General features: G+C 39.3%; 1 protein-coding gene across 2 annotated transcripts in view; it reads right to left on the reverse strand.

Moving 5' to 3' along the window:
* PTPRG (protein tyrosine phosphatase receptor type G) overlaps nucleotides 1–26,584 on the reverse strand; it is a gene marked incomplete at both ends in the record, with an annotated part of 742,222 nt that overhangs the window by 306,361 nt on the left and 409,277 nt on the right. For both annotated transcript variants that reach the window (XM_079713343.1, XM_079713342.1), the window contains one exon: nucleotides 9,968–10,147. In XM_079713343.1, the coding sequence (XP_079569469.1) occupies nucleotides 9,968–10,147 (180 nt within the window). The remainder of the gene's footprint in view (nucleotides 1–9,967; nucleotides 10,148–26,584) is intronic.

A 26,584-nucleotide genomic window follows, 5' to 3' on the forward strand; every position in this document is an offset into this window, starting at 1 on the left:
GGATAAGGTGACATTTAGGAAGGTAGCAAGCAACAGCTAAAGACTGGAGAAAGATGGGCCAGGAGGAGAAGGCAGGAAAGGTACCTAGGAGTGGACTGTCTAGAATGAGGCCCCTCTGGTTGTTCAACTGCTAATATGGATTGTGATGAAATTAAAGCAGAATGATGGAGGATGTGGAAGAAACTGGGAGCTTCAAATTCAGGGTTTTTAACCTGGAGTCCAAAGTCCAAAGCAGGAGTCACCCACAGACTTTGGGGTCTATATCCTCCTGATACTGGAAGTAAAATCCTGAGCATGGGTGCATAAATGAAGTCGGACTCTGGAGCCAGTTGGGTGTGAATTTGAGCCCTAGATCTGCCACTATCAATTGTGAGAAAGTTACTGCATTTCTGGGTGCTTCAGTTCCTATTCTGTGAAACTGGAATAATACAACAGCAACTTCACAAGTTTGTTATGAGATCACAAGGGTTGACACGTGAAGAATGCCCACAACAGTACCTCATTCACCACATTATAGCATAAAGATGGCACTGTAAAAGCCCAGAAATAAACCCACACATATGTGGACAGTTAATTTACAACAAAGGAGCAAAGAACGTACAATGGAATGAGGACAATCTTTTCAATAAATAGTGTTGGGAAAACTGGACAGTCACATGCAAAAGAAAGAAACTAGACTACTATCTTATATTATACACAAGAATTAACTCAAAATGAATTAAAGACTTGAATGTAAGACATGAAACCATAAAATTCCTACAAGAAAACATAGGCAGTAAGCTCTTTGACATGGGTCTTATTGACGCTTTTGTGGTATGACTCCAAAAGCAAGAAAAACAAAAGCAAAAATAAACAAATGGGACTACCTCAAACTAAAAAGCTTCTGCACAGTAAAGGAAACCATCACCAAAACAAAAAGGCAACCTACTGAATGGGAAAAGATATTTGCAATTCATATATCCAGTAAGGGGTTAATGTCCAAAATACAAAAGAATTCATACAACTCAACAACAACAAAAAACCAAAAATTCCCACTGAAAATTGGGCAGACAATCTAAATAGACATTTTTCCAAAGAAGACATACAGATGGCCAACAGGCACATGAAAAGATGTTCAACATCACTAATTAATAGGAAAATGCAAATCAAAACCACAATGAGCTATCACCTCACACCTGTTAGAATGGCTATAAACATTGGCAAGGGTGTGGAAAAAAGGGAACCCTTGTACACTGTGGGTGGGAATTTTTCCGCTAAGGAAAACAGTAAGAATAAATAAAACTAGAACTATCATATCACCCAGCTATTCCACTTGGGTATTTATCCAAAGCACATGGAAACTAATTTGAAAAGATATATGCATCCCTATGTTTATTGCAGCATTATTAAAATAGACAAGATATGGAAACCACATAAGTGTTTATAGATAGGTGAATGGATGAAGAAGATGTGGTATATGTATATACCATGGTATACTACTCAGCCACAAACAGAATGAAATCCTGCTATCTGCAACAACACGAATGGGCCTTGAAGGCATTAGGCTAAGTGAAATAAGCCAGAAGAAGAAAGACAAATAAGTATGATTTCACTTGTATGTGGAGTCTAAAAAAACAGAACAAATGAACAAAATAAAACAAAAACAAACTCACAGATACAGAGATCAGATGAGTGGTTACCAGAGGGCAAGGGGTTGGAGGGGTGGGTAAAATGGGTGGAAGGGATCAACTGTGTGGTGACTGACAGTAAACACTCTTGTGGTGGTGATAACTCTGTAGTCTATACAGATGTCAAATTATAATGCTGTATACCTGAAACTTAGAGTTAAAAAATAGATGGCATTATATAAGTGTTGTTTATAAAAGTTAACCTAGGGAGAGGATCCACAGCTTTCACAGATTCCCCCTGTGTCCAGGGCCCCCCATAATGAAAAAATGCTCTACACAGGGGCAGGGGGTAGGTAGGAGTCACACCATGGATAAGGAGTTACTCTCCTCTTGAGCTTGACAGGATGACTGAGTACCAGGCATTCACTGCATTCTTCACAGGACATCCACAAACTGTTTATAAATTAAACTCAATGTGTCTAAATAATGCTGGCCTAAAGCAAATGTTCACACTAAAATCTGAGTAAACAGCAGCAGATGCCAAAAGTTAAACAAAAAAATGGATGAGAAGGAAAATAAGCCCGTTACTGTCTTACCTCCACCACTTCCCAACCAATTTTTAACACTACAAGATGGGAAAAGACTCCCATTACTGGATCGTAATGGTGAGACCTCCAGACCACCCACAATTCCAGTGTCCATCAGGTAATGCTTTCAGGCTCCTGGTGAAAAGGGAAATGCTCTGGTCTGGAAGTCAAGACACACAGGCTCTAGTTCTAGGCTTCTACTAACGTCCCTGTAGGCACTACCGTTTAGTTTTTCAAATAATTTACCAAGTAACTACTGGGGAAGAAAAGGTAAGTAAATGAGACTTTAGCTCCTGCCTTCAGGGAGTGTACAGTTGGTGGGAAAGACAGGCCCCAGCAACTAAAGAGATGACAGAAGCAACCCTGCAAGTGGGACAGGTGGTAAGAGGTGAGCATCCAACCCCAGACTGGAGAAGGGGAGGAGGTTTCAAAACAAGGACTGATGAGGTGAGAGGTGAGCTATGTTGTAAAAGTGCTGAAGAGAGGGGAGCACAGCAGGTGGAAAAGCTCATGCAAAGGCCCTGTGTGGAGGAAGCCAGGGTGACTGGTGCCCAGAGAGGAGGGTGTGGCATAGAGGCCAGAGAGCAAAGCAGGGACAGCAAGGAGTCTGTCTGAGTTCTGCAGAGAAGTGAGAGGTCCTCAATATGGTTGAGAGAGAACAAGAAAGAAAGAGGGGGAGACGCACAGACATGATCAGATTAGGGAAATAAGAAGATCATTATGGCTACTAAACGGAAAAGGTCTGGAAGGAAAGCAACATTGGTTGGCAGAAACAAAGTCAGGGGCTTCCCTGGTGGCACAGTGGTTAAGAATCCACCTGCCAATGCAGGGGACACAGGTTCAAGCCCTGGTCCGGGAAGATCCCACATGCCGTGGAGCAACTAAGCCCGTGCGCCACAACTACTGAGCCTGCACTCTAGAGCCTGTGAGCCACAACTACTGATCCTGTGCTCTAGAGCCCATGAGCCACAACTACTGAGCCCGTGAACCACAACTACTGAGCCCGCACGCCTAGAGCCCGTGCTCTGCAACAAGAGAAGCCACCGCAATGAGAAGCCTGTGCACCGCAACGAAGAGTAGCCCCAGCTCGCCGCAACTAGAGAAAGCCCGCGCACGACAACGAAGACACAATGTAACCAAAAATAAATAAATTAATATATTAATTTTAAAAAAAAGAAAGAAACAAAGCCAGGAGGTTACTGCATTCATCTAGTAAAGAGACAGTGGACAGACAAGGTGAGTCGGAGCAGCCTCAGAGAACCAAGAGATGCCAAGTCACGGGATTATCCTGGGTCTCGGTTAACTCACTGCTAAACTGAGCAAGAGGAACAAAGTGGATTAGTTGACTCTTTAATCATATAAGATATGACAGATGACAACCTAGCAGAAGGTTCTGTGCCCTAAAAAAGAAAGGAACCCTTCAAAAATTACCCTCAAAATTAAAAATTGTGAATTCAGTTTTGAGTCTAGTTATGTAACATAGCGCTGGTTTGCCCGTTCTGCAATTGGTAAATTAGGCTTCGGTCTACCCAGAAAATAGCTGCTACCACCCGAGCACAGGGACTGGGGCTATGGGGATAAGAGAAAGGAAGTGGAGCTTAGCAGACAGGAAACAGAGCTTGCAGTGCGTCTTGCCAAAGAGAGACCCAGGGAAATAGCTCCGACTTGAATTCCAGGGTTCAGGCAAGACTGAATAGTAATAGGCTGAAAAGAACCCAAGAATCTGGATATTTGAAATAGGAGAAATTTAAGAAGAGCCAAAGCACATTTAGCATCCCCCCAAAGAAGAACAGATCTTTTTAAAATTACACTTAAATTTTCTTTTTTGGGCAACCTTGAACTAACCAGAGGGCTGTGGGGTACTTTGAAGTCAGGGTTGGGCATGTCCAGTGTCAATGGTGCTGAACACCCAGATGTTTCCAAACATCTGTCTACTTGGCTGATGCTATGCTTTTAATCAGAAGCCTTGGCAGCCTCTTTGCGAGCAAAATGACCAATTCGTTAGTGGCATAAACAAAACTCAGAGCTTAAAGAAAAAAATGTGATCCAGGAAAAAGGACCCCATGCTGGTCCATCTTCAGCGCCCACATTTACACCTATCAAGGATCATCAAGATCACTCCAAGGGGGTGGGAGGGTAATGGAATACAAATAATTTAATGGTTTGGTATCAAGCAAAATTGGAAACCCCAAGAACATATATTTGGGGTAGCATTGTGTACTTCGCTTGTCCAAAAGCCCTTCCCATCAATATATCAGGAATATAGGTTTTATTGAAATGAGGACACACTCAGGTTTTCACCATCAGCACCGGGCTCTCTACTCCATAAACAGAGCAAGAAAAAACACTTTTCAAACTCTGGTTCTCACCTGCGGCCAGCTCTAAGGAAGACAGGAAGAAGGGAGAGAAGGGGGCGAAGACTAGGAGCTGGGAGTGAAAACAGACCAACAGGCAAGAGTCAGAGCCTTGTTTACAGGGGTGGGGAAATTCACGGACATGTGAGAGGAAAGGTGGGAGAGAAGGACACTGCAAAAAAGTGAAAGCTCATGGAGAGATACTCATCAACAGAACAGAAAGAATAGAACCAGAATACAAATCGAAAGAAGAGAAAGCCCAAACAATCAGGGATAAGAAGACAAGCACACACACAGAATTCCTAGAAACTTCCTTACCAATCTCAGGATCGCTAAAGGCTTTTTTCATTGTCCATGTGACACTTGGACAATCACGCTGGCACTGTGGAATGCCCTCTTGAGCGGGGGCTAAGCGTGCAAGCCCATGAATTTGGGAAGAAATCAAGCATCATGAAAATCACCACTGGAAACTCTGTAAGGAGCCCATAATGGCAGCCCGGTACTGACTCTCAGTAAGGCTTGCATCAGTTTCTCCACCAACCTTGGACCAGAACACTGCTTCTGCAGGGCAGCATGGGGGCTGCCGTTAGTTTGAGCTGTAACTGCAGTGACCCACAGAACGCAGAGTGCCTTTCACGGTCAGACACTTGCTTGGCCCAGGGGAGCCTTGCCCTGTGGGCGAGCAGAGCAGCAGGGCCAAATGCTCCTCTTGTACTGAGCTGGGGTCACGTGCTCAGTTAGGGAAGTAGCACGTGGAAATGACTGAGGTTGTTAAGATTATATTTTTCTCTTCATATCAGCCTGCAATGAGGTTGTTCTTTTCTTAGTTTAAGTCTGTGGGTTCTTATTGTGTCACTTTACCATAAAAGTTTGAAGGACCTGGTAAAATAGAGGCAACAGCCTCTTAATCCTTGTCTGAATTTTATGGGCTGAGCAACATATTAGGACATGGTTCCTGATCTACTTACCTACACAGACTTTTCCCACCATCAATCTACTTTTTTTAATTTACCAACTACTTCTTGAATCCACCTACGCCAGGCACTGGTATATGTAAACAAATAAGACAGAATGTAGGCAAAGAAAAAATATAGTAAACCAATATAAAATGTGAAAATGGAAGTAACAAGCATCATGGCAAATGTATTTACTATCTGTCCTTGGTGTGGGGGGGAGGGTAAAAGAAAAAGTAGTGAAAAAACACAAAAACATCCCCCAAATAGTTAAAACTCATAGGAGACCATAGCTTATTAACATATATCAGAAGCACCATCTAAGTCTTAAATTTTGATCATTTAGCTAGAAGCTAATGCTAGGAACAGCAAGATTATCTTGAAATGTTCTTAATGAATGCATTATCTTTTCATTCTACAAAAATGAAAAAGGGAGAAATAACTTTAGATGAAATCAAATGAGAACTGGCACAATAGACAGTCATGGCTCTTCGGGAAGAAATAGAGAGATGCTATCTGTCTTGTAAAGATATTTTAGACAACTTTCGAGAAGTGGGCTAGGTACAACCACATTGCTCTATTGATTATGCTAGATTAAATATATAGCCCTCTCCGGGGGTTAAGACAGATATGAACATTAAAACTGTTTTACGGGAAAGTTACTGTCCGTATGTAACAGGCCGCTTTAAATATTAACTTTCTAAATTCATATTTTGATATCCAAATGACAGTCTATTTTACAGATAAGTGACCTGTAAATTTCTACCAGAAAAAAATAAATATTCCTTCCTGGATTTATTTTCTAGAAGTGCGAGGTTCAAGAAAAGACTTTGGGGAAGAAAAATAGGTGTTGCTTAAAAATTAATCATTTAATAAAACTGACTTTTTTTGGCCTCTAGGTATGAAAGTTAGATATGAAATGAATGACTGTAACAAAGATGGACTATGTGGCTCACAACATATGTGTTTTTTTAAAATTAACTTTTAATCTTTCTGATAACTGTAGATCAACATGCAGTTGTAGGAAATAATACAAAGGTCCCGAGTCCCCTTTATCCAGTTTCCCCAAATGGTCACATCTTACAAAACTATAGTATACAATGATATGTGTGTTTTTTAAAACTGATATTATCCAGATTGCCTATCAATACTACTCACTGCAGATATTATGAACTCCCACCTTTAATTCAGACACACAGCACCCTGCACTGTATTTATACTGTGTTCAGCTCAATTTATATGATCCGTGCATAACTGACAAAGCAAGTGAACCCTCATATTTCTCTAAAATACTGGAATATTTACGAACTCACTTGGCATTTTAAGAACTGCAGAGTAAAGAAGTTTCTAGGTTCATGCTTATTTAGAAAAAAACAACAACAACAACACAGGTTGGTTTTCGCACCCAAGTTTCTAGACAAACATAAATTGAAACTCTTTGAAGAGAACAGAAAAACAATTCGATGTTCACATTTAAAATTGCATACAAATTGTTGGCACTTTAAAAAAATCACTCCTATAGAATCATGTTAGATTATTTATGAGATACTGGCCCGCCTAGTATGATGTTATAAATTTTGTAGTCATAAGTATAGTTTGAGAAGTCACGAGGATTTATTCCTGCTTCTCAGAAAGCCATGCTTCTTCTGAAATTTCAGAGACAGATGCGTTCATATTTGGATGGCTGTGCTGCAAAGTCAGGCGCATGCACCCATAGACAGGCAACAACTTGGGGATCACTCTGGGAAGACAGCAGAGTGACAGAGATTGACAATCAGCTTCTGGAAGACCAAGGTCATGAATCAACTTGCACTGAGTGAACCCTACACTCATCTAAAACGTGTCATTGGAGATACCAAGTTGAAAGCTGTCACTGAAACGTGTTATCTTTGCAGAAGGCTGTCAAGCATTGCAAGTCAAGCAGAAAACCATATCAGAGAGCCCAGCGAATTGCCTTTGGCAGGTTTCTGGAATGTGGCACCAAGGTAGCACTCGACAGCAAAATCCGATTACCCCAGCGTGGCGAATCTTCCATCCACCACACTCAGATGGTCTGCAGAGTAATATTCCCATCACAGGTGTCCAAAGGACACTCACATTTGAAATATAAAGCAGGGCCACCGGTAGAGAAATTCTGAATGGTAACAACAAGCACACCATCTATACTGGGGGAGTAGAGAGGTGGGGGTGAAAAGGTGGGTACAGATAATATCACTGGTACACAAGTCTGTCCTGAGCAGCTGCTCAAATGGATGAATCAAGGTACAGGAGAAGGTAGCTGCTATAACACCCAAAGAACTGTTTGTGGGGACATTATGAAAAAGAGCCCAAAGCTGGGAATCACTGTGCTGAGTGAGTGGGAAACAATTCTAAGAACAAATCAAGCCAACCCAAAGCAATCGGCCATGAATAATCTCAGACAAATGCTGGTTTGGAGAAAGGAAATGGATCCCCAAAGTTGTATGTGCAGCCAGTTAGGTTAAAAAAAAAAAAAAAAAAGGCAACTCAATGACCCACAACATGGATGGGACCAAAGGACAGATAATGAAGTCATTTTAGCTCAGCATGAGGGCTTCAGGCAGCCAAGGCTCCTGAAGGGATTACTAACAGTGGTTTGTAGTGACATCCTTGGCTACAGAGGGATCATTTCAAAGAGAGAGAGAGAGAGAGGGTGAGTTAGTTTTAATGGGTTGGGTTATAAGAGTTGAAAAATAAGATAAGAAAAATATCTTTAGCACCAACGGAATCCCAGGTAGCACTAGGCACAAATGTAATATAATACCTAGGGATTTATTTTCAGATCAAACAGTGGGGCACAGCAAGGCATTCCTGCTACTTCCATCAATGATCTATAACTGCTATTTGCATAATAGTGATTAAGAGGGAAGGAGCTTTTGCACTAGCAATGTTGAAAATGTGGTATTTCATATTTGTGGACCCTAAGTGACAGGTGAGGTAGGTAAAAGGAAGCAGGAGGATCAAACTGCTGGTCTGATACACAAAGGGATAAGATGGTGTTCATCTGTATTCTAATATAATAACTAATATTAACAAAGCAAATTCTCAAGGAAGATAAGGATTTTATTTTAATTTACGCATTTGGCACAGTGCTGTCCAACAGAACTTTTTATAATGATAGAATGTTCTCTATCTTTGTTGCCTGATATGATAGCCACTAGCCATATGTTACTGAACACTTGAAATGTGGCTACCAATACTACTCAAAGTGATCTATAGATTCAATGAAACCCTTATCAAAATTCCAATGGTATTTTTCACAGAAATAGTCAAAACAATCCTAAAATTCCTATGGAATCACAAAAGACCCTGAAAAACCAAAGCCATCCTTTGAAAGGAGAACAGAGCTGGAAGTGTTACACTTCCTGATTTTAAATTATACTACAAAGCTATGGTAATCAAGACAGTATGGAACTGGCACAAAAGTAAACACATCAACCAGTGGAATAGAATCTAGAGCCCAGAAACAAACCCATGCATATTCGGTCAACTAATATTTGACAAAGGAGGCAAGAATACTCAATGGAAAAAGGATAGTCTCGTCGATAAATGGTGTTGGAAAAATGCAACATCCACGTTCAAAGAATGAAGTTGGACCACTACCTTACATCCCTCAGAAAAATTAATTTGAAATGGATTAAAGACTTAAAATCTAAGACCTGAAACTATTAAACTCTTAGAAGAAAACATAGGGAAAAAGCTCCTTGGCATTGGCCATGGCAATGATAATTTGGATATGACACCAAAAGCAACAAAAGTAAAAACAGATGAGACTCACCAAACTCAAAAGCTGGGCACCACAAAAGAAACAACCAATAAAATGAAATGGTAAAATGTTATACATCAATTATATCTTAATAAAGCTGGAAAAATAAAGAGGTGACCCTCAACCACATCCCAGAAAAATCCAAAGATCTCAATGTGGGTCTCCTCTACTTCAAACACTGCAAACACACAACCTAAGAAAGTGGAAAACAAAACGATATGTGGCTAGTAAAACTGAGGGAGTGAATTTTAATCTTACTTACTTTTAATCAATTAAAATTTAAATTTGAATATAGCCACATATGGCTAGTGGCCACTATAGTAAAACAGATTTCTAAAAGTTCATGCGGTATCCTTTACATGGACTGACCCATTTAATCCTTATAACCCTATGAGACTGATACAATTTCGTTATCTATATATATTTTTTTAAAATTTTTATCTATCATATTTAAAAAAAATTTTAAAGCACAACGTGATTAGGTAGTTTGTCCCAAATCACACAGCTAGTAAAGCAAGTGGTCAGTTCTCAAACCAAGGGCCAATTCCAAAGCTCTCACTCAGATATACGTTCTCTGTAGCAACATACACTACTAAAGGAGCAACTCGTGGTTAAGGTAAAGACCAAAGACCCAGAAACATTTCATATTGTTCCACAGACAAGTAAAGAAGACACAGTCTACCTGTTTTCCCTGTGTTTTTCATCCAAGTTTTGTTGGAAGACTCATTGTCAAAGCCATCAAGTTGCAGGTCCTGGTACTCTTCACCGACACGTGCATGCTGGTCTGAAATGTCTATAGGCGACTGGTGATGGCCCCCACAGCTGACACTAGACGTGACCCAGTGCTCAGGACCGTAGGCACCTGTTAAAAGAAAAGAAGACTTCAATCCTCATGGTTCAAAGGTCAGGGATAAAATAAGTATGATGCACGAAAGTCAGGCACTGCATCTCCCAAGGTTAACATTTCCTACATGTCCCCACCCTGAAGATGTCAGTGCATTGGAAGACTATCAATCCAAGCCATTTGCTTGATAGGGCAAGAAAATTTGAGAAAAAAAGTTACTTAAGATAGTTTTGCTTCTTGATTTGTAATCAAACATTTGCTAACTTTATCTGTAATCCAATTAAGAGAGTTGAGCAGAAGGGCCGTCAGAGTTGTTCACATTTTAAAAAAATTTTTAAATAATTTTCCAAAAATAAACAGAGCATTTATTCACAAGAAAACACCTTAATCAATTTAGTATGTTCTGCTATTGTGAACAGTACACTAAACACAACTTTCTTCTAGGTTCCTAGGAATTTTTGAACTGGAAAAGGAAAAGAATTAAAAATTAAAAGTAACACAACACTGGATGAGAGTCATTACAAATAATGTGGGCAATGAGGCAGGGTTTTCCTATGGCTAATTGGGAGATTTTTCAATTTAGCCAGTTTGAACACATGTATATTAAGGCACTCACTTCTCTTTCTCAATCCCTCACTCTCATAGGAAATGGGGGTATGAAGTTACCTTCAGACTAGAATCAGCATTCATATAAATAAAGACTTTTGGGGGAACATATGCTACAGGAAAAGAGGAAGAGAATGTAGCTATAACACATAACCCTAATGGACACCAATCAGGCATAGATAGAGAAAACACATCACAACAACTGCATCTCTGCCCTATTCAGAAATTATATATCTGGGGGTGATGTCTACTCAGTTGATAACAAGCTCTGAAATTTTTCTGCGCCCTATCTTTAACCTTCTTGACATGACAAAGTGCAAGTAGTCAGCTGGAAAAAACATCTTTTGCTAGAAAGATTAAGATAAATCTCTTTTTTGAGAGCAGATATAGAATAAGTCTAAACGGTATAATTTAAAAATTTTTTAATTTTATATTGGAGTACAGTTGATTTACCATGTTGCATTAGTTTCAGGTGTACAGCAAGGTGATTCAGTTATACATATACATATAACTATCTTTTTCAGACTGTTTTCCCATATGGGCTATTATAGAATGTTGAGGAGAGTTCCCTGTGCTATACAGTAGGTCTTTGTTGATTATCTACTTTATATACAGTAGTGTGTGTAAACTGTATAATTTTTAGAAGATAAAATTTAGCCTTCCCAATCAATAAAGTTTAGTGTGTGTATAAACAAACATATACATATACTAGTATTCCTATGTTTTTTTAGCATTAAATTCCTTCACATATCAAATAAAAGAGGATGAATGGCCAAAGTGACTTTAGGAGACCAACCCATCCATGAACCCATATTTTTCTGCCTCACTCTACACCTAGCCCTGTATGATGGAAGACACAAGGAGACACCTTAACATAGGTCTCCCTCCTACTAAGTCCACACCTGTGCCCAACCCTCCACCACACACTCCCTGGCTATGGATTTCCCCATCCCCCTAAGTCTGACACAGCTCACAGCTGATATCAACAGTGGTACCATGAAAAAAGCAGCAACAACAGAAAATCTTTTCAGTCACAGTAATGGAAACTTCAATGCTGTAAGAGCAACTGATGAAGCTCCCCTAAAAATGATTCATATGCTTGCTATCTGGCAAACAGCTCAGCCTCACTCTGTGCCTGGGTCATTTTCCCTAATCCTTATCCCATGCAGTAAGATAAAAGAGACTATCAGAAAGAACATGTTCGCCGATTGGCAAAGATTTAGCAAAACCTCTGGGCACTTATCAAAATCACTTATAAGTGCCATAACACTTTCTAGAAAAAGTTAACATCGCCATTTCCTTTACTGTAGGACTCCAACTAAATTAGGAATTGTCAAGGGCTTTTCCCTCATGTCATTTCACCTCTTGGTCAAATTCCCTAAGACTGCATGAGATGAGTCATAAAGGAACAGAGTGTGCATTTGCATATGTTTGAGCCAAACTTTATTTTCATCTTGCATCAATATATTTGAAGAAAAAAAGGAGGGGAAAGGGGACAGAAGGCTCCAATTATCCTGTCTGCTCTAAATTTTCTTACAGATGCCAAAAGGATCCATTGAAAAATAGAATAAAGTGCTTGTTGACATATTTGATAGCTGACCATAATGTAAATTCTGGCTAGCTACAATTGGGCCTGTATGTTTGAATTATGGAAACTAATGTTTTAATGTTGTGTGTGTATGTGTGTGTGTGTGTGTGTGTGTGTAATGCTTTTCAGAAACTCAGTACTACAACAAAATTGCACTCAATGGAAAAAAATGCATGGTAAAAATCAATCCAAACACATATGACTCCAAAGAAATAAGAATGCAAGCCATCATTTGTAAAAACACATAGACACCTGGTAGTTATCCTACTGATTAAAAAAAAATACTCTTTAAGCTCTGATAAGTACTTGCCATACATATTATTTCTCATAACCTGCCAGATATGGGTGAAATATAATTTAGCCCTCTATAAAAATATAATCAGGGTTCATACCAGTGAGATTCATTTATTCACTGGTAACAATCTGAAGATTTAAGCCGACTACATGCTTGCTTTCACACCTCTACCCAATATACGTTCAAGTGCAATTTTAATTGAAACTGATCTTCCACTTTAGATTTTAAATTAATTCTTCTTTGGAGTGCTTCATGCTCCAGACACCCTTGCCTTGCAAAAACCTCTAAGTCATTAGTGGTGGAAATAGAACACTTTTTCTAAGCTTGCAGGTATTGATTACCTATTCTCACACTGAAGCACCACTGCCATTCCACACTGTATAAATCTCTTCAGTGTTAAGACACTTTATAAAGGACTGAGAATTATACCATTAATCATTTTCAGTTGCACAAGTCTCATAGCATTGAAAGCTTTGTTTTTCAGAACTTTGAATAAATGCCTTTAAGTTAAAAACATGACACTAAAAAACACTGTGGTTAACTGAAACCTAGTTTTGAAGGAGGGAAAACAATCAGCAAGAAGCCTTCCTCTCTCAGGTCTGACATTATCCATCTAAAATAAGAAGAGAAAGTCATGTGCATTTTAGTGCCCTCTTAGCAACTCTTTCTTAGAATACTTGCATTTTGGCATCTGGACCCATTTTGACCTGCTCAGTAACTCTGACATGGCAACCTACTACGCAAAGCTACCTTCTCAAAAAGGGAGGCATGGGGCTCAGGGGTAGAAACCACAGGGCAGTTTGTCTGCCAAGAGTAACTTCTCGTTCACCTGTTGACAGTCTGGAAGGAATTAGATCTTTTTTTTTTTTAATTTATTTTATTATTTATTTATTTTCTTTATTTTTGGCTGCATCGGGTCTTAGTTGTTGCACGTGGGATCTTCATTGAGTCGTGCAGGATCTTTCGTTGTGGCACACGGGCTCATTAGTTGTGGCGCACGGGCTTAGTTGTCCCAAGGCATGTGGGATCTTAGTTCCCTGACCAGGGATCGAACCTGCATTCCCTGCATTGGAAGGTGGATTCTTAACCACTGGACCACCAGGGAAATCCCCAGGAATGAGATCTTGATGGAGACATACTGCCAACATATTAGTACCAAGGGAACTAGCACTGATTCTCTTTCAATCTAGAATGAAAAATATTTTCTTTTTAATGCATTCGTTGAATGCATCTGAAATTCCTGGTTGAAGGAATTTCAAGGTCAAGGAATTCCTTGACCTCAGTGTAAAATATCCCCTTGTCAGGGAGGCTTCCGTGAGAGATGCACTGGGTTCTGTACTATCCCGGCAATGGGTTCTTGTTTTCCCATGGACATTTTAGCACAAATGTAATTTATTGTTTACTCCTTAGTGTCTGGCTTCCCCACCAGCTCATTACTCTATGAGAACAGGCTCCTTCCCCGTCTTGTTCAAGTTTATTCCCATGTCTAGCACAGAACCCTACAGACAGTGAGTTCCTAGTATACATATTTTTGGCACAAATACATGAATTGGAAGATGAGATTAAAGAGTCTTCCATAGTTCTGTCTTCTAATGACACTACAGCATGTCTTCTGTGCATTACTTTGGTTTTAATTTTACACTTCTATCTGCTGACTTCTTCCTAAGTCTTCCTCATTTCCTGGTCTCAAGACTCAGAATGTCAACTTCAGAAGTAAATACTCCTTTCCTTCATCATTATTGTGTGACATTAATCTGAACAGTGATAAAGTAATATAAACTGCAAAGATAGACTCGATCCACGTGCATGACAGAATCTGTGTGCAAATTTAACAAGCCCACCAAAGGCAATTATGGTTTTTAAGAGAAAGGAGTATGATAGAACTTTGCTTTCAAAAGCCTTTTGGGAAACACGATTATTTTTAAGACTCTTATTTTTCCTATGCTTTAACAGAGCTCTCTAATCAAAGAAGGTCAATCAAGAAGGAAAATTAGTCTTGTGCATAAATTCATCACCATAGTCATTTCAATGACTCAACACCTGCTCAGTACCAGCGCCTCAGTGCTAAGAAATGGTGGCCAGGGGGCAGAGCTGCCACAGTTCCCCTGGGCAACTGAAGCTGCCTATGGCTCTGTCTTCTCATCTGTTCAATGCGGAAAATCAGTGGTGTCATTGTCCAAGGGTGGTTATGAGGATTAGATGAGATAATCCACATAAAGCACCTAGAACAGTATCAAACAATAGAAACTCAGTAAGTGATGGCTGCTGTGATTATTGTCGTTGCTATTATGTTACAAAATGTGCAGCAACCCCTCCAGAATCTGACTATATAATGGAGGAAACAACCCTGCAGTCCAACCAATGACTAAGGTAGGTGGAAGCAGGCATTCTGCGGTACCAAAAGAGAGAGGAGGGGCCCTCACCTCCCTGAGGACACAACTTCCAGAGAAGGTGACACTTGAAGGGAGTCATTGCCTGAAGTGCAGAGAAATGTACTAGGTCCAAGTGTTTCCCATGTGGGCAGAGGACAAGAATCAAAAGTACAGGTGAGCCCTTCAGGAGGTGAAGTTTAATCCTAGCACCTGCCGCATGTAGGGACTAGCTTCCCAAGAATGAAGCAAAAATAAAGAGAAAAAAGGCAACTTCCCAGTGGAGAAGCCTGACCTATATATAGCCAAGTCATGAAGGTCAACCTCACCTTCGATATCATGGATTATCATGCACATCCTGATAGGATGTGATAAGAAGGGTGCATTACTACTGTGGGATTCTTTCTAAAAATCCATAATCCCAATCACCAGGAAAACATCAGACAAACCCAAACTGAGGAACATTCTGTAAGATACTTGGCCAATATTCCCCAAAAATGTTGAGGTCATGACAAACAAGGAAACACTATAAAAAACACTGTCTCAGACCAAAGAAGATTTAGGAGCCAAGACAGAAAATGCAATGTGGTATTTGAGACTGAATGATGGAACCAAACATGGAAATTAGTGAGAAAACCCATGAGCTCTGAATAAAGGTTGGAAGAAAGAGGAAGACATATTTATGAAACTCACAGATGCCAAATAAAATCTAAGTTTTGTTAAGTGGGTTATATATTTTTAAAATATTTATTTATTTATTTATTTGGTTGCGCTAGGTCTTAGTTGCAGCAGGCAGGCTCCTTAGTTGCAGCATGTGGGATCTAGTTCCCTGACCAGGTATTGAACCCAGGCCCCCTGCATTGGGAGCGTGGAATCTTAACCACTGTGCCACCAGGGAAGTCCCAAGTGGGTTACATTTTAATATCTGGATTTTACTGGCTTTACTATTATATACTTGAGGGTAGGTCTATGGCCTAACAGACGAAGGAGATGGACACTGATTTACAGATAATGCTGGGGTTGTTCTCATATCTTCTTGATAAGAAAGAAATCTGTATAGAGCAATGCCAAAGGAAAAGAGAGGTGGCCTAAAGAAAGCATAGCAAGCTCGTGAATGATATTTCATTATTTAAGGTTACATAAGAACCTTTTAAAGTTGGAGAAATTCACCTTACAAACTTATCGTTAAAGAACAACATTATTAGCTTAAATTATGGTTCATTTGTGCGTTAAAAGAACACACTTCCACCTCCTTGGTGTACCATTAACAAGTCACTGTATTTTTCTCATTTTGAGATGCTACAATTCAGTACATTAGCACCAGGAAGACATATTTCTACAGTAGGGTGAATAAATCACACAACTGGAGATTAATTCCAACTGGCCTGTTTAAGGTAGACAATTTCCCACGTGAAAATAATGACAAATACTGTAAATCTGGGCCCACGTCTGAGATCCCGCTTGATGTTCAGTGTTTCTTTAAGGCCAATTTAACCCAAAGAACTTGGTTGCCATGCATAAATTCTCAACCAAAACTAAGTTATTATGTTCAAAGGAAAATCAAATAAAAATCTGAGAGACACATCTCAATCTCTTGCCCCCCACCTCCAGCAATATTACTTGAAAACCTAAGATGAGCAAATATAATTGGTTAGCAACAAGACTTTTCTATAGTTTAAATAAATCATCTCACTTCAGTGTAGTTCACTATTAATACCTGACCTGAGAAAAAGAGATAAAAGTGCTCTCTTTACAGGGCTTCCCTGGTGTTGCAGTGGTTAAGAATCTGCCTGCCAATGCAGGTGACACGGGTTCGAGCCCTGGCCCAGGAAGATCCCACATGCTGCGGAGCAAATAAGCCCCTGCGCCACAACTTCTGAGCCTGCGCTCTAGAGCCTGCAAACCGCAACTACTGAGCCCACATGCCACAATTACTGAAGCCCACGCGCCACAACTACTGAAGCCCACACGCCAAGAGCCTGTGCTCCGCAACAAGACAAGCCACTGCAATGAGAAGCCCGCGTACTGCAACGAAGAGTAGCCCCCCTTCGCCACAACTAGAGAAAGCCCACACACAGCAACAAAGACCCAATACAGCCAAAAAAAAAAAAAGTGTCATCTTTAGAGTATATAAATCATACTTTTGTCTAAAAGCAAGGAATTTCAAATGTCTATGATTTGTATTCCAAACAATGGTTTCTTTAAATACATAAGAGATTCTTTGGAGAAAACAAGCATACACCTTGAATTTATTTTACCATAATATATCCACATAATGGTTTCTATTCACTAATGAAAAGCCATTAAAAATAATGAATTCTGTCTAAATCTAATTAAAAACAAAACTGATATACATGTTACATGCTGCTTCTAGTCAAATATGCTTATTAATGCCTCCCTCAAGGAATTTATATTAAAAACATTACCTGGATCCAGCGTGATTACCCTGCATCTTGGTGTCTACTTTTAACAAACAGCAAAAATCCAAAAATAAGTGTATTCATTTTTTAACCTAACATTATAATTAATGCTCTTTCTCCCAAATCTAAAACACATCTTAAACTATTCCATTTTTTAATTAAAAAGTGTTATGGGACTTAACTTACAATTCTTTTGCATTTTCTACTCCTGGTAGCTAATTACCTTTTGTGCATTTATTGTTGTATATATGAAAAACGGAAAAAGTGCTTTTTAAAAAGCATTCATATTGCTGATCTCCACTGTTTTCATTTTATTCATGTATAAGTATGAGTTTGTTTAGTGTTATTAACAGGAATTTTCAAATTTTTAAGCCAGTTAAGAAAACATAAATTTACTTAAAATCTAACTAATATTGTTTAAAGTTGGGCCAACTTTATTTTTGTTTCTTGTAAATACCACATAAAATTGCTTTAAAAAGCCATCTGAGCAATCAACAAAAAAGTCACAATTTTTACCGTCCAATGCCAAACATCTCAAGTGTTTATAAACTGTAGGTAAGTTGGTTCTGGACCTGAAGTCTTCAACCTTCAAGTCAAGTACGTCTTCAAGCAATCAACACTCATCATATGACAAGATTTTTTCTTTCAGAATTCTGACTGTCCCCATAAAACAATATTAACAATCATCCAGGGACTAAAAAGGTCACATGGCATAGTGGAAACAGCACTCGGTAAGGAGACTAGCCACTCAAGTTCTAGTTCAAGGGTGGCAAATAAGCTTTAACTCACACATTAGCTCCATATGATTGTATGATTACTTATGAATAAAGAAAAGACCAATTACCAATGTCTGTCAAGAGTGCCAGAGGGGCCATGGTGACGGCCATGTCACGAATTTGCTCTTTTCATTCCAGTTTCAACTCTAAAAAGTGGAGCTGAATGTGGTAGTGGTCAAGTCTTATAATGATTCAATTTCCTTACACACAAATTGTCAGATTATATCAGATCATTTTTAAAATTCCAAAGAGTTCTAAATACTATAAGAATACTTCCTGTAACACCTGGAAGAATCAAACAGGCATGTTAAATTTTGTTGATATTCTAGCTAACATTCACCCTCATTAGATACATTCGTGAGAGTAACCAAAAGGACGCGGTGAGGATTAAAGAAATTATTATATACAGAGCACATCCACCAGCACTCGGCACATACTAATAGTGCTCAATAAACATGACTATCTATACTTTCTTCTGGGAACCCCAACCGAACCCTAAATTCTGGATGGTGTGACCCTGCTCCTGGTTCCAGAAATAGCCCCTGATTCGTTATCTGGCTGTTTAATCCCATCCTCCTTCACAAGAGATTGACTCAGGAAGGGGTGTTAATCCAGGACTAAGCCAATGAGCACGGGGGATTTCTCTGGTCAACGGGAATGGTTTAGGTTGACACTACTCAAAAGCAGGCTCCAGACTTTTGTTCAGAGGCTGAAGGAAGAACCTACCCTCTCCCCTGAATGGGAATGAAGAGGAGGCAGGGAAAGGACTGACTTGGAAACAAGAGGGAATCAGCTGGAGACCAAAGCTGACAAGGAAAAAGGTGTGTGTGGGGATCGGGGTGGGGGGGTTGGACCTGACCAAACAAATGCTGAAATTCAAATGTTATCTCTAGACTTCCAAATTTTAAGTGTCTTTGTATTCAAAACAGCTTGAGTAGGCTTTCTGCTATTTGTGACCAAAAAATATAGGTGATCATCAGAATGTTAGTTTGAAAATACCAACAGTTAAATCATTCAATGCTTTCTACATGCATCACTAAGACGAAAATGTCAAATTACAGAGATAAAAATCAGGAACGCATACTGATGGAATATATAAGGATAACATCTACTGATTCCCCTTCCTTTCTTTCCTCTTTCCCTAGAGGAGAGGATAGACTTGGGTAAGGGTTTAAAGATCTCATCTAGACAAGAGGAGAGGGAACGGGCCCTGAGATCCCTGGCTGTAAATTCACACCCTTGGTAACGCAGAGGTCACAGGACAGGAACCCCTGAAAGTCTTAATGGGAACAGTGGCCTCTCGCTGAAGTCTTCTGCCTCAGAAGCAAGCCACAACACAAGTTACTCACACGGAAGACTTGCCGAGGTGACGATGCAACATTCCCAAAGGTCAGAGTTGCATCTCCAGGAGGGAAACAAAACAGACAGGGTCTAGTTCAGTCTGGTTCAGACAATGCTGGGACTTCCTGTCTTTGAGTAGAAGGCCTTTTTCGCACCATTGCTATTGTCAGTACCACACCCCACAAAGGGTTGTGGAATATAACCTGCGTCAGCTCAGGAGAAATCTCAATCACAAGTAGAAAAAAGGGAAAAATTCCCAGACAGAATTCAGGAGTTTGGTGTTTGCAAGGAATAAGAGGGTACAGACCAACCCCCTGACCTCAGGGCTGAGAGGAAAAGAACAAGAAATTTAAAACCGTTTTGTGAGGCGCTCACTCAACAGCTGAGGGGCCTGGGGTGGAGCGGGTGTGTGGGGCTGGGAAGCACTTCAGAGGGTACAGACAGGATGATTAACACCCTTCCTGCGACAACTATAAAAGGAGGAATGCATGCCCCAAAATGTATTAACTATTAAATGCTATCTGGGGAAATGTCTAGACATAAAGCGCCACATTTATGAGGTAAAGCCAAAACAGCATGATGGATTCTGTCTTTCTGACACACTGTGAATAGTTTGCTTTAACTTATACTTTTTTCTATTTCAATAAATTTACAGCGTGCAGAACTTCCAATAAAGGGGATCTATAAAGAAAATTGGAGAAATTAGCAGAAGCGACAGTGATAAAAAGAACACTAACTCCCTTCATTTCATCAAATCAGAGGAGTCTCTGCTAACCTATCTATTTAAAATAGTCCCCTCATCCATGTTCTATTTCCTTGACCTCGTGCATTTCTCTTTCTAGTATATGGTCCATGAGAAAATAAACTCCATGATGTCAGATACTTGCCTATTTGGTTCACGTGGTACACAGAAGGTACTCAATAAATAAATATCTGCTCATAAGGGCTAGGCTTAAGGTGAGGCACTCACCAAAAACTCAGGCATCAAAATAAATAATATCTCAATGAAGTATTTTAAGGTTTAAAGTAAACACAAAAACCTATGATGAGCAAAATATAAAAACTTTAATGATATTCAGTTAACAGTCCTGTGCAAAGTCATCCTGGAGTCTGAGGCAAAAGGAAAAACCAGCAATCACAAATATTGCACTAAAATATAATTCCTCTTGATTGCTGAGTTTTTTGACACCCTAGTCCCAGCCCTACGATAAATGACTAAGTGACATTTAATAGTATATAGCCATAAAGTGACATCAATTAGGAAGGCATCATCCATTTGAAGGGTATTCAACAATGCGCCAGGCATTGTGATGAAAGCTTCTTATATTTTATCTTCTTTGATCCTTTCAACAACTCATGTCAAGTATATACTAGTTTCTCCATTTCTCAGATAAAGAAATTGAGGCTCAGAAGCTAAGGAAACTTGCCTTCACATAGTAAGTGACAGACCACTGAGTCAATTCCAGACCTATGGGACTAACCCATGCTATAAAACAAGCGTTTGCCAACTATAGCGTGTGGGTTGCCCACAGCCCACCATGTGTTTTTGTAAATGAAGTTTTATTGAAACACAGACACACGCATTCAAGAATGTATTACCTATGATTGTTTCCGTTCTGTAACTCCAGAGTTAAACAGTTGTAAAAGAGACAAAAAAAACCCTAAAATATTTACATCTGGCCTTTTGTTTACAGTATGAAAGAACTGGCAATAATGTAAATATCCAACAGTAAGGACTTGCTAACTACTTCCACATCTAATGGTTCAAAAGTAGATAATCCTACTCTTGGATAAATTCCCAATAGTTCCTATATTTAAATATTTAAAATAAATAAGTAAAAGCACAAGAAGTAGTTGTGGGGAAATCTGAAGTAGGGAAAGCATTTTTTCATATCATGTAAAACCTCAACATCAGAAAGACTGATAAAATCAAATACATTAAATATTTAATTTTCTGATTGCAGAACACACCATAATAAACATCAAAAGACAAATGATCTGCAAAAACATCTGCAATTCATACCACAGAAAGGAAAGTTCTTTAGTATACCAAGAGATTCTAGAAATCGATAAACCCAAAACCCCACATAAAAATGGTCAACAGATATAAACCAACAGTTCAAAAAAAACCAAAACACAAATGGCCCCTTGACACAGGAAAAGTTGCTGTGCCACACTAACAAGGAGAAACACAAATTAAAATTATACAGATGCATTTTTCACCTACAAAATTTGTAAACACCAAGATGTTTGATGATACACTGTTAACAAAAATGTATTCAAATAAGCACCTTCATTTACACTACTGAGAAACTGAAACAGTCTTTATGGAAGAAAATTTGGTAGTAATATTAAAATTACAAATGTGCACTCCTTTGAGCCTGATGTTAACTCTACAGATATACTTGCATTCATGCAAGGTTAAGGTTAGTCATGGCAGCATCAGCAGTTGTAACCAAAATTAGAAACGAGATAAATATCCATCACCAAAGGGCTAGTTAACTAAACTATGACAAATCAATGCATTGGAATAGTGTGGAACTTGGGGGAAAAGAAAGAAAGAAAAAGAAACCTCTTAAAGCTGAAATGGTAAAACTTCCAAGTTATATTTTTTAGTGAAAAACCTAACATACATTATAATATGCTACCATTTGTGTTTACAAAAATGAGAAAATAAATGATGATATACATATATTTACTGTATGTACATAAAATACCTCTGGAAGCATATTAAGAAAGCACAACACTAGTAAATGAAAAGGAAATAAGAAAAAGAGATTTTTCACTACTTATTCCCTTATGCCCTTTGAACTCTGAACTATATTTATACATTACCTATTTAAAAGTTAAATTTAAAAGATCCATAGAAACTTAAAATGGAGGAAGGAGTATCTGATAGCATTCAATGGGAAAAAGCTAGCTGCAGAGCAAATACTATGGAATTAAGTCATATCTTGTAAAGAAAAAAATTAAATTAAAACCAGTGACAAAAAATAAACAAAGATTATGAAGAAGCTTGCTAAACTGTAAATGGTGGTTACCTCTGGGGCGGGAGTCAAAAGATGCCAGTATGTTAACACCTGCGGAGGGTTGAAATGAACACACAAGCAGCGAACATCAAATAAATTACTTAAACATGAAAAAAAAAAGATGCTAATATGATCTAGAAAGCTATCTATTTTGCAAATACATGTGCTTCTGTAATTAACAACAATTTTTTTTTTTTTTAATTTTGGGCACATACCTCTGAGATCTTGACCTACGAACATTCCTGAAGGACTCTGGAAGTCCTGAGCTCTTAATACATTATGGCATCACTCTAACAGGGGTCACTGCCCCAGCAGGGTGAAAGTTTGTTCTTTGGGGCAAAATACGTTACTATATTCATCTTTAAAGCACAGATATACATAGAGTACGTAATCAGATAGGACAGTCTATCTATGATATTAAAATTTCAAGGGTTGGGGGGTGATCAGGGGGAAAATATCTAAAAAGGCTCCTTAGGGAGCGGGTGATAAGAGAAAATAAGGTTGAGAAGAAAAGCATTATGGAATTCTGTAGGCAAGACAGATCCTCCCATCTTTTTCATGTGACTGTTAAGTCAGATCCACATTAAAGTCAGATCCACATTAAAGCAGAAATTCTATTTTAACCTAAAAATGAGACAACTATAAAAAAAAACCCATTACTACTGAGAAGTCATTATGTTCCTCACTGTGATTTTATGTCATATCCCATAAGAAAACCGTATAACCTACCAATATACCCATTATTACAAGGGGAAAACTGAGACTCACTTACTTGGAATGCAAGCACTGACACTGTGATTTGAAGCAAAGTCTGTACAACTCTTCCATTTGGCTGCACTGCCTGTTGCTTCTCTACTACATCCTATTTCATTTCCACCCATCATTCCTGCCTCTCAGGAGCTGGGGAGATCCTGATTTTGTCATCTAATTTCAGACCTAGGCCTCCCGGCAACATGCCATTCGCAACTTTAATAAATCCATCTCCTTTGTCAAGTTGAGGATAAAAATGTTCAAAAGGCCAGGGCCCAAGATAGAACTCTCCATCATTACACTGGTACATTATCCAGAATTCCCTGGGAAGAGTTTTTCAATCTACCACAAATACTCACTTCTCCATCTTAACTCTGAGAATATCAAGAGATGGCCTGTCAAGGCTTCTCTCTGAAGTCCAGGTATCTGTGTTGGTTGTGCTTGAAAATCCTGCAATGTTTTAGACACACTGCAGAGCTTTAAAAAAGGAGCCAACAAGGAACTTCCCTGCAGAATATCAGAACATAGTACTTTCAGGGCAGGACATACTCTAATTTCCTAGCCCTTGTTACCCACAGTGGGAAGAGCAGGCACTGGGGATAACTATGGGTTGCATAATATAAATGGGGCACAGGGGCTTCCCTGGTGGCGCAGTGGTTGAGAGTCCGCCTGCCGATGCAGGGAACACGGGTTCGTGCCCCGGTCCGGGAAGATCCCACATGCCGCGGAGCGGCTGGGCCCGTGAGCCATGGCCGCTGAGCCTGCGCGTCCGGAGCCTGTGCTCCGCAACGTGAGAGGCCACAACAGTGAGAGGCCCGTGTACCGAAAAAAAAAAAAAAAAAAGGGGGGCACACAAGGGGAATATAAAAAAGAGCAAATCAGAGAAACGAAAAAATGGCCAGCCTTCTTGTTTTTCATTCTGTCCAAGATTTGTGATCAAAATAAGTCTGATGGACATCTTCATAAACTTTAGGAATCACTATTATATTTTTAGGGACTAAACTGATGACTGATGGGAAAGAAACAAATGCAATTGTAAGAGTTACAGATGGGATCTATTTATACTGACAGCAAAGAAAGTGGTCACTGTGAAAAACAAAATCATAATGAAAAATACCAGGGATTTCATTTACACTTTCATTTCAGGATTTAAGTGGCAGGATGTGGCAGCCCACCGATGGCCATGAATGATGGAAACAGTGGTTCCTAAATGCTGGACCAAAGACCAGTGCTGGACTCGATGACTAGAAAACTTCATTAAAAATAAAACCCATATTCCTGAGCGCCCATATCAGCACCTTCAAAAGTGGGATCGAGGAAACTGTTTGGAGAACAATGAAAACAGCCACTAACAGTACTAAGAGCTGATACTGTTGCTAAAGACATTGTGCCTTACAAGAATCATCTCACCTAATTCTGAAATCAACCGTAAGTAATAAACTTCACTATTATCCCTTTTATCCTCATTATACATTATGAGGCAGGTCAGAGGGTAATCTGCTCAAGACCACTCCCCTAGTAAGCAGCTTTTAACTTCCACTTCACACGGATTCTTTACATATTAACATTTACCGGCCACTGAGAAGGGATCAACGTCCATGGATTATTTTATTTGCTCCTGACAATACTATCCCCATTTTATGGATGAAGATACTACACCTAGAAAGGTTAATTTATTTGGTATTTAGATCCATCCATTAAGCAAGTAGTGGAGCCAGGATTCAAACTCAGACAGCTCCAGAGTCCCCTCTTTAAATATCCTGCTATAGTAATATTTAAATGGGTGGAAACTTCTGGGCAGTTCTGATGTTAGCCAAATCTGGAGGTCAATTTCAACTTAGATTGTGTGTCTAGTTCCAAAAATCTGCTCCACAGAGGACTGAGTCTCTCAACCAAGGCCCTAGGTTGGGGAGAATAGCATTCTGGTAGCTTTGACCATGGCTCTTCATAATCAGCAAAGAGAATGTTAATATCAAAGTACTAACATTTTCAATAAAACCATGTGTTTGTGGGTGGGGCCCAAAGCTAAGCAGGCTGATAGGAAAATGAAGTGAGTAAGCAACTGCTGTTGTCTAAATACAGCCATTCACAGAAAGACAGAACATTCCAGACTTACCCTACTAAACTTGAGAAGACTAATGCCATGAACACTGCATGATTATGATGGAGGAAAAACTGATGGAAAAATTACATGAATATCTAAATAAAAATCACACACCTTTGTATACTAAAGAGGGTCTACCCTATTTGAGGTAATAAAAGATTTTTAAAACATTATCAACTCACTTTAAAGAACACTTTTTTTTTTTTTTTTTATGGTACGCGGGCCCCTCACTGCTGTGGCTTCTCCCGTTGCGGAGCACAGGCTTCGGACGCGCAGGCTTAGCGGCCATGGCTCACGGGCCCAGCCGTTCCGCGGCATGTGGGATCTTCCCGGACCGGGGCACGAACGCGTGTCCCCTGCATCGGCAGGCGGACTCTCAACCACTGCGCCACCAGGGAAGCCCCTAAAAAACACTTTTAAAGGCATCTGAGCAGGTAACTGCAGTAAATATGTTCATGAAATGAAAAACCTTTGGCTTAAGGTGTGGCTGTGTAGTGTTGGTCCTATAATTCAACTAGGCGATTAAGTACCACTAATACCATGAGAAAAAAAAAATATTCCTGACTACACTAATACCAGGAGAAAAAAATACCAGGAGAAAAAAAAAATATCACCATGAGAAAAAAAATAATACCATGAGAAAAAAAAATATTCCTGACTACATTTGAGCTACATTATTAAGAAGACAGAGCACCATTTGACAGTTACTTTGGGGACTTCTATATGGATGGAATGCTTAATGAAAAAATGGAGGAGAAACGAATTATTCTTTTCAGACAATACAATAAAGAGTTGTACTTGGCAAGATGCATAAGAAATAGGATTAATAAGAAACTGAAGTTAGGATCCACAGCTTGTGACAGGAGACAGAAGCAGGAGACAGAACATGAGTTTTTTCCTTCTGGATTCTAGAACTCCAACCATTAATGATGCAAGCTTAAGTCAAGTCCTGGCCACCATATTGATGGACTTACCAGGAATTTTTCAGTTCAGGAGCTTACATCCCAGAAACAGTGTTTAGTGATTTCCCAAACAGTAGGAACCTGGTTGTGAAAAACAAGCTCTCTAATTAGCAGATTAGAAGTCCCTTCCTTGCAGATAAAACTGCTAATGCAGACAAAGCCTTAATATAAAATAATCATTTTCAGAAGATGCTGGACAAAGAGGAGGAAATGTG

Source organism: Hyperoodon ampullatus (assembly GCF_949752795.1).
Source record: "Hyperoodon ampullatus genome assembly, chromosome: 10".
NCBI lineage: Eukaryota > Metazoa > Chordata > Mammalia > Artiodactyla > Ziphiidae > Hyperoodon > Hyperoodon ampullatus.